Consider the following 10,114-nt stretch of genomic DNA (forward strand, 5'->3'; position numbering starts at 1 on the left):
AGCACCAACGTGCTGTGTTCAGAGAACCTTAAATCACCTTTCTTCCTCATTCTGATGGACTTGATCACGTCAACATGGCTAAACTCACCGAGTTGTGACATGTGTACCTATTAAAAGGGCCAATCAGTGAAGGGTAAGTTATATCATTATTACGCAATTTATAATTATGCAACAGTGGTTACACTGCAGGGCACAAAAATTCACTGTCTGGAGTTTCTGGAAGTTTTTGTTATAAAACTGGTGTCCCAAACCAGTTTTATCACTAATCCTGGCAGGAAAAACACCTGCTTGCCAGAAATGTGAGGTGAGCAGAGGGAAACCATCTCTGTCATTCAAAAGAACATGAGAGAAATAACTTTTACACATACACTGCCCGTACCGTCAAGGTCAAACATCCAAGTGAGGTAACAGCAAGCAAATCAAGTTCCTGAGCAGAGGGGGGCTTTAATATTCATGTTGTGCAGCTGAGCGGTGATCAAATGAGACTGCTTTGATTAGAATATTTTACACCACCTGTGCATGTGACACAAGTATTTAGGTCAGAGTCAGTGTTGGAGCTACAACAAAGACACTAAAATGAGACAGGCAAACTGAAAAAACACCCAGCAACAGCAGTTTTTGAGATCAGATGATCGCAAAGGGTAACGTTTTAAAAAAGTCTGAACCATGAAATAACTGCCAGAAATGTACATTTTTTAAACCTTCTTTCAAATGAAATAAAAAAGAAATGAACTAATAAATCTTTTTTTTTTCCAATTTATTGCTTTAAAATGTATTGTGCAATTTATTTAGGTTTTTCAGGAGGAAAGAAAATCCACAGTGATGATGCAGAGGTCTCGAACACTCACAAAAACTCATGTATCAAATATGATACTCTTGGCATTACAGGGTTAAGGCTTTACATAACAATTTTTTTGACTGCACACTGAATGAAATTCAGCGCGATAAACTCATGAACAAAAACAACAGGTTCGTGTCCAAACTTGCGCAGCAACGACTCTGAAAAATGCCACAGAGCTTGTTTCTTATGACATGATTACATTCACCCCCCATGATCCTCGGCCACAAACAGAAACGGCGCGCATGCTGTCTCGTGGTGTGTGGTGTGCCGGCACTAGAGCAACTTATTGACGGTACACTACGATATCCTTTGAAAAAGGGCGCCGGGAGAAAAGCTGCTGTGTCTGATTATTAATAGTGAAATGTGTTGTGACATCAATAAAAGGAAACACCGTTGAACTCACAAAGAGTCTATTCATTCGCTCACGACCGTGTCGGAGACACAAATATAAAAGCTGAGCAACCAGTCCAGCTGCCTGCTGCTGGTGTGCGCCTCTGAAAGTTTCCCAGCCATCGAGGCTAAATACTCCACTTCAAAAGGAGAAATTCAATTCGTTAAACTCCACTTGAGATCTTTGTTGTTTAAGGATGCTGTAGCATTTTTAAATAGGAGTTAGAGTGAAGTGAAGTCATCCTTTAAGAAATGTAACACCACTTTTGTAGACTGTACCCTCTATTGAAGGTTTGGACATTTTAACCATGGTTTTGGTTAGCAGATGATTACAAATGAAGATGAATTAAAAAAAAAAAAAAGGTTAATCGACTGGGAAAACGCAGTGCAGATATGAATGTGAGTAATGCATTCCTTATACTAAATGGAGTTTGTCCTCTAAGGCTTTTTTTTCTAGAAAGGAAGTGTGTGGATTTTTCACTTCCAGTCAACCCACACTGGGTGGAGTGAGTTGGCCCCGTAGAATGTCAGCAAATCTTACATTAACCATTGATAAAACCATTAGTCACAAGTTATGAACCCCACATAAAGACATACCAGGCAACCATGACAGGCGTACATCACAATAATATCACAATATGGCTTTAATAACCTCATTTAATTCAATTACAGTCATATCGATTGTCCATTCATTTAAAAAAAAAAAAAAACACATTTGAAAAACTAAACAAAACAAACAAACTGAAAGTTACAAGCTCCATCACAAGAGTTGGAAACCGTGATGTAATTATATTTTTATTTTATTAAATAAGTTAGCTATGACTTGATGAAAGCAGATTTTATTTGCTTTGAACAAAAACACAATTACTGTATCACAGTCATGTACTGCATATTTATCTGAAAAGCTGATCAGCAAACAAAAATAATCAGTGAGTAGAGACTAATTTGTGACTAACTGTAAGTAATGAGTAATGAGCCGAGTGAATAACCTCAGTCTGTGATCTGCTAAGTAAAGTGCTGATGCTAGGTTTTACTTTTAGCTCGTGTGTCATGTCTACATTCAATTATGTTTCCTGTTTTATTTTGAAAGTCTTGTGTTTCCATGTTCAGTGTGTTTAGTTTTGCTTCCCCTGTGACTCTATGTTCATTTGTGTCAGCTGTGTTTCCACTTCCCTCATTATCCTTCTGTGTGTTTTAGTCGTCTGTTCAGTGCGGGTCCGTCTGTTGACTTCATTTCAAGTCACAGAGTCTTGTTTTCAACTGCTCAGGTTAATGTACATGCTCATGTTTGGATTACTTCAGTGTTCAGTTATATGTTCTTGTCTCTTTTCATTGTTTTCATAGTTAATCTTAGTTTCCCCTCGCCTTGTTTTTTCTGTTTTGTGTATCAGCTGTAATAAAGGTTCGCTTTGTGTTTAAACCTCAGTTCATGTCTCCCGTGTCTGCATTTGGGTCTGCTTCACAAACACACCTGCTTCTGTCAGCTACTCTGACAGAACGGACCCTGAACAGAGGAAGACAAAGGACTAAAATACACAGAAGGATAATGAGGGAAGTGGAAACACCTGGGGAAACACACCTGACACAATTAAACATGATGCCACAGGGGAAGCAAAACTAAACATGCTGAACACGGAAACACAAGACTTTCAAAATAAAACAGGAAACATAATAGAACATAGACATGACACACAAACTTTACAATGTGGACACATAAAGATGAAACACATGACAGACTAGACAGGAAACATGATATATAAACCAAGGGGTATGGAAATATTAACTAAAATTCATCTCAGATAAACTAATAATAATAATAGAACTTAACACTATTTCAATATAACATAAGAACTCAAAAATATAACAGAAGTGAAAATGGAGACCCAGCCCCCTGACAGTTATAGAAACTCTTAAATCTCTGTCAACTCAAAAACACAGTGAAAAAACCCTGAAAAACAGGGTGACCAGACGTCCCTCTTTATGTGCGACTTTATTCCTTGTACCCCTCCCCTACATCTTGAGACAATGCCACACATTTTGACTAGTACTGCTGGCTGTGCACTTTTCTGAAGTCTGGCATTTGAAACAGAAGGGAAGTTTTTTTCTGATAGTCAGAAGGTTAACGCACCTAATGATATACTCACAAGTGGCTTCAAGTCGAGTAAAAGCTTTGCAGATTTTGGTGAATACGATGGAAACAACCTTGAATGAAATGAAGCAGCGATATATTCCGAGTAACAGAGTTTGCATGTACATCCTACAATCTGATAACGTGCAGAATTTGGTGTATTTGTATTTTTAAAGTAGACACGAAAATTTCAGACTACTTCCCAGCATCTCACTTTGTCTTCACATTTACTTTGCTGGGAATTTGGTCACTCTACCTTGAAATAATTCCAACATTACAGATTGGATAGAGACAGATGCCTCCATTTACAAAGCCTTACTTCACTTTCCAGATCTGCTTAAATAAATTAATCTTCACACGCTGCCTCAGGGCGGATTTGTCCTTTAAAGTGGGAACAACACAAACACAAAATGCAATCAGTCTTAACAAGTGTTATCAAGTGAATTCCAGAAAGTTCTCCTTTAAGCCTTTAATCAGTCACCAGAACGAACAAGTCAACAATGTCTCACATGCATCCTTCTTGTCCTTCTTATCATCTGTGTTGTCTTTACTCATTTCCTGAAATTTGATGGGTTAGCTTCCATGCATTTTTTTTTGAAGTGTGTAAAAACTCCTAAAAAGGGAAATTCTTTCAAGTGAAATGGAATTAGAAATGTTGCTGTGAGTTTAAAATAGAAAATAGAGGATGCTTTGATTGCAGCATGTGCTACTGCAGAGTCATCTCACACCATAAGCATCTTCCTTCTCACATATTTTCCTCTTGGACTCTTGCACTTGCAATAGACCTTTCGACCAGAGCTGCTTCTCACTGATCCCTTCTTCACTTTCACACTGCTGGCTGTGCTCTCTGACAACGTATTTCCTCCCGATTTCTCCTGTGTCTCCTCTTTCTCGAGGTTGTGGAGGTTCTCGCAGTCACAGTAGTAGATTTTGTCCTCGTCGTTTGAGCAAAACCACTTTCGAGAGCTGTAAAGAAGCTCAAAAAAGCTGGAAAATGCTGATATCACCCCTACAATAAAGTAGAAGAAGAGAAAGATTGTCTTCTCTGCAGGCCGGGAGGTGTAGCACTTCACTGTCAGGGGGCAGGGAGAACGACTACATTCAAAATAGGCTTTTACCTCAAAGCCGTAGAGATACCACTGGGTAAATAGAAAGACAATTTCTGCCACCAAGCGGAAGATCACAGTGATAATGTAAAGCCTCCTTAAAGCTTTTTCTTCTCTGTTCTCGCTGCTCCACCTTTTACTCGATGGGGGGGGATTAGCACTCTTTTTATGCTGGTGTGTGGCGTACACGAGGAAAAGCAGAGAAGGTGTAGCAATGAGGACTATATGAAACACCCAGAATCTGTACTGGGAGATGGGGAAAGCTAAGTCATAACACACCTGCTTACATCCTGGCTGGAGGGTGTTACAGATAAATTCCGCCTGCTCGTCCTCAAACATGTCACTGGCCACAGTTCCCAGGATCACTATCCTAAACACCAGCATGAGGAAGAGCCAGAAACGACCCAGCATCGGCGACTCAGTCTGGAGGGCATCGAAGAATCCACCGATGAAGCCCCACTCACCCATGACTGCAGCACTGTCAGGTCTGGCTTCTTTTAAGTCTGGAGGCTTGTTCACCTGTCTGTCTCAGAGCAAAGGCTGCCTTTGTTTAAAAACACTAAACTAAAATTCTTGTTATAATCTCCCATATATGACTCACAGTGAAACTAAACCCAATAAAAGTGATCAAAAGAAGTGGGTTCATAGTTTTTGCACTTTAGGTTGATTGAGTTCATATTCCTGCAAAGACAATAATTCAAGGACATCACTAAAGGAATCAAACAATATCACCAGCCTACAATAAATCTCTATATTTCTTTTGCTTTCAGTTAGCGTAATATTTCAAAGAACTAGGAAGCTGACAAACTTAAATTGTAGAGTATAATAATGCAGTTTTGCAGAATACAGGATTTGTAAATGATTTTGATTACTAAAGGCTGACTCTCATTGACATATACAGGCTGGTTGAACTGCTCAGTCAGAGACACATGTGCTGCCACAATAAAAAAGGTCGAGCACACATTTGATTTAGGATTTAATCTGTAGTATCTAGACAAATGAATGACCTACACCCCTTAAAAAGCCTTAAAATTCTCCTACCATGTATAAGCTCAGATAAACCAGATAAAAAATGGTCAATTCTCATGCCCACACGATCTTATAGTGTACTCACCCTTAGCTCTCTCCAAAGTGCCATGTTCCTCAGGCTGGCTGGCACTTATGATTGAAAGGGCGGCAACAGTTGTCAGGAAATTCCTGCTACGTCCTAATCAGTGTCCATCCAGCCCCAGACAGAAGGTGTTTATCCAAGAAAGGCAAACTCTTGATGAGCATTTCCTAAATGGCAGGAAATATCTCTTTTAAGTTGGTCCACCAGTTTCCCTGGTAACCGCATGAGAGGCTGCATGTAAAAAGAAAAAATTGGGAATGTTTTTCCTCTTCATTTAGTCAGCTATCACCAAAATCAAAAGAGCTCATAGGTTTTCAGTTCAGGCTTTGTTAGCTATAGAAATGTTCCAGTAGTTTTGCATTGACAAGCTTTTAAAAGAAGTTTGAGGTTTAAAACAAACATGTTAATGGTATGAAACTCGAGCTGTGCTGTCTGCTGAAGTTACAACAAAATATTACTTGTTTCCCCCTACGTAAATATTTAAATATTTCTACAGAGCTCTGATTTTGGAGGCAAAATATGTGGCAAGTGACATGAAACAGGACACAATAGTAACACAGTAATAGCAACACAACTTCAAATAAACCATATAATTAATGTAAGCAAGTCAAAATTGTGTTTTTTAAAGGTATAACATGACCAGCCAAAAAATATTTACAGGTAAAGGCAAAACACTAACAAGTGGATTATAGAACAGAGTCCCTTTATTTTAGTTAGTTTTAACTTACTGAGTCTTTCCAATTATCTAAGCCATCTTCTTATAGGTTGTGTGTATTGTAACGTAACCTTTATCTTCTCTTAAAATTCATCAAACAAAACACATAATTTATAATTCTTGGTAGCTGTTTTGAAGTGAAGAACGGTCTGCTTGCACATCTTTAATGCTGCTGCACATAAGCAATGTGTTTCTTTGTGAACTTTAACAAAAATCTAAATTGCAATTTGTTATTTTACTGACGTCATAACTTATTTATGACAGTCAATGCTTTTGAGTGCTGTGATATGCTCTAATAACCGTGCAAGACTAAGCACCTGGTTTCCCACAGTCCAGCAGCATACCAGTGCAGGACTCTGCAGTTTCTATCATGTTGTTGAAAGTATGCAAACTAAAATTTGCAAAACATATGTAGCAATATTTATATGACTGTGCTACAGGGACACTACAGTTGTACTTTCATATGTGAATAACAAGATGCACTTATGACTGGATATGGAGAAAAAACAAACATAAAAACCACTTAAACCTTGGCACTCTCTGCTCCCAGGACGCCTGCCAACCTGTCCTCTCAGCACAAATTACTTCATCTGTAAGTCAAAGAAATTTTTGAGGATATCCTGCACAGACTCATACTTTTTCTGGCTGACCACATGGCTAAATAGAACTTGAAAAACAAATGGAAAAATGTTGACGTTTCATATGGTTTGTAAATATGTAAATAAATTCTTGGGATTTCACAGAAAAGCACCCAAAGACTTTATTCATCCTGCTGTGAATGTGTGCAAATAAGTGGCAATCATTACCACAGAGTTGCAGGTGAGGGAGCTCTGAAGCTTGAAGACTTTATGGAGGCCGGCGGCCTCAGCCTCCCTCAGCTTCTCTTCTGTCATCTTGACCACAAAGCGCAGTGTGATGTTCTCTTGTATCTTGGTTTCCTTCCCTGTGTCCCTCATGCTCGCCTCTGTATTTAGTCAGTCTTGTCCCCAAATTCACATTTCATTGTCTTTGACTCAGTGTGTGTCACTTCCTGTTTTATTTTGACAGTACCTCATCTCGTGTGTGTCTTGTTCAGTGTTCCTTTCTCTGTCTCTTTAGTTTGCATTAGTTCTAGCTGTGTTCCCTTCTGTTGCCCATCCTCTCGTTATCCTGAACGAAATTCTAACTCTACTCAGTCTACCTCTGCTTGTTGTCACATCATCCCAATTTGCCGTGTTTCCTTTGTTTATCCCTAGTTTCAAGTTCCGAGTTTTACAGTTTCCTGGTTTCCTCCTGGCCTGCATTTTTGTATTTTTTGTTTTACAGTTTCTTGTTACAGCAAATGAAGCTGTCTCCTTTAGTTTATTCCCCTGTCTCCAAGTCCTGTGTGTAGGTTCTACCTTGCCTGCCACACAGAGGTTAATAACTGTCTCCATCAAAATGGTCTAAGAAGTACAACAAATGAATAAGTGTATATTTATTAAAGTCAGTTTAATATACCTACAAAACCGGCAAATCTTGAAAAGAAAAGCGTCTGGACTTCTATAAGTTGCTTGAAGACGTTTCACCTCTCATCCAAGAAGCTTCTTCAGTTCTAAAGTCAAATGGTGGAGAGTCCCAGATTTAAGCCCTGTGGGAGTGTCCCCCCAAAGGGACATGGAGCCTCTAACGATCCTCTACCTAATCACATGAGCCAAGGTGTGAAAAGGGGTTTAGGTCACAGTCAGCCAAGATTTTGGGTGAACTCATTGTGGAACCTAGCTCCTATCATGTGATTTCCTTAGGTCAGAAGGCCCAGGATGTGAGTGGGCGTTAAGGCGTCTGTCCTCTCTGTCCAAAAGATTTTGGACAGAGAAGACAGATTGTTTGAAAGAGGAGTGAAAGAAGCCATCTATGTCCACTGTGAACGCCCCTTTTTGAACAGAGGCGGTGGTTTATGACACCAACTGTCAGCCATCGGTAATCGAGTTTTGAGATCCCTTCCCAGACGCCTTGGGAAGGGGTTAGGTTCCACAATGAGTTCACCCGAAATCTTGGATGATTGTGACCTACACCCATTTTCACACCTTGGCTCATGTGATTAGGTAGAGGATCATTAGGGGCTCCATGTCCCTTTGGGGGGACACTCCCACAGGGCTTAAATCTGGGACTCTCCACCATTTGACCCAAGAACTGAAGAAGCTTCTCGGATATGTCACGATCTGAGGAGGCAGACCGTGCGGTGGTGTGTGTGGTGGACCCAGGTGCGAACACACGAGAGTAGACTGGAGTAAACTTAACTGAAAGCGAGCCTTTATTGTGGCTGATGACAAGGAGTGCAGACAAGGCAGAAACGCAGTGACAAACTAAACTATGACTAAACTGGGAAAGTAAAACTAGGAAAAACTATGAAGACACAGGAAACCATAACTATGAATACTAAGACTGGCTGTGACGACATGGAGGGTGGGAACACAGACGACGCGACACAGACTACATGAAACACAGAGACTAAATACACATGAGGGATGATCAGGGGAAGTGGCCACACATGGGAGCACAGCTGACACACATGAACCTAACGACAGGACAGGAGAAGTGAAACTGAATACGCTGACAATGAATACAGACTTTCAAAGTAAAACGGGAAACATGGAGATTAGACATGACAAGAACTAAACATAACCACGCAGACATGACGCATGAACCAGGGAGACTTAGTACAGGGGGAGATGACATAAACAACTAAGGAACAAAACTAAACTGCAATCTAGAAATTAACTAGGTGAACTAAGCTAGGTGCAAATGAATACAAAAGATACATGAAACTCAAATACTGGGTCGCTTGACCCAGGACCATGACAGGATAAGAGGTGAAATGTCTTCAAGCAACATAAAAGAAGTCCAGGCACTTTTCTTTCAAGGCTCCTTAGACTATGATGACCTGGATGACTGAGAACCTTCACGGACATGTAGTTTATAAAGTTCCTGCTGACCTGAGCATGGTGAAGGGCTGGCAGAATCCCTGTCAGTGTGACACACACAAATATGTAATTACTTTATTAAATTATTTTTGTTATATATGCATTTAAAAAAAAATTACATTTCATACTAATTAAGTGTAGGTGGTTTGAGTGTCTCAAGTCCTGCATGTTTGGTGTTTCAAGTCAGTGTATTCCACTATTATATTATGTGTCCGATTTTACAGGTCAGGAATGTGTCCAGAAGCAAATAAATATGCTTAAATGACCTCTGAAATTTACCCAATATTATTTCACACAGATGTGTAATGGATTTCACTTTTTTACTTGAACTACAGGTGTGGGTACCACTAGCAAACACTCCTGTTCCTGTAAAGTGTAAAGCTATGTGTACAGTTGCAGCGCCCCTGATTAATTTCTTCTCTTTAAGATGTTTTTATTTATTATTTTGGAAAATGTGTTAAGCTAGTCTGAAGTCATTCATTAAAAAATAAGCTATCTCTCTGTTAGCAGCTAACTTGCCAGAGAAGATACAAAGCCAGAAAACTGAGTTAGAGTTCCTGCCTCTGTCCAGCTACAAAAGGGCAATAGGTCCCAAAAAACAGCGTTAAACAAGTTTATCAAGTGTAATCCAGAAAACGTTTCCTCCTTGAACTGTTTACAGCATTTTATCATTTACCAGAACAATGTCAACAAGTCAACAATGCATCGCATTCGTCTTATCATTTTGTTGCATTTGCTCATTTCCTGATCTTAAGCATTTCCTTGTGATATGTTCCATGGAAAAACTCCTTAACTGTGAAATTATTCATCATTTCAATTTTAAGTGAAGCAGCACGAAGGAATTAGAAATGTGTCACAAATTTATAATAGAAAGAGAGGAT

General features: G+C 39.5%; 1 protein-coding gene across 1 annotated transcript; it reads right to left on the bottom strand.

Annotated features, from left to right (window-relative positions):
- Window positions 1–3,728: 3,728 nt before the first annotated feature.
- On the bottom strand, window positions 3,729–4,933 carry LOC146568219 (gap junction delta-3 protein-like). The gene has a single exon (XM_085283369.1). It carries the CDS (start codon window positions 4,931–4,933, stop codon window positions 4,082–4,084), a length of 852 nt encoding a protein of 283 aa, XP_085139495.1. The 3' UTR covers window positions 3,729–4,081.
- Window positions 4,934–10,114: the final 5,181 nt, after the last annotated feature.

Source organism: Mchenga conophoros, linkage group LG8 (genome assembly GCF_057382185.1).
Source record: "Mchenga conophoros isolate Kocher_MC1m ecotype Shallow Benthic linkage group LG8, M_conophoros_male_GT1.1, whole genome shotgun sequence".
Taxonomy (NCBI): Eukaryota; Metazoa; Chordata; class Actinopteri; order Cichliformes; family Cichlidae; genus Mchenga; species Mchenga conophoros.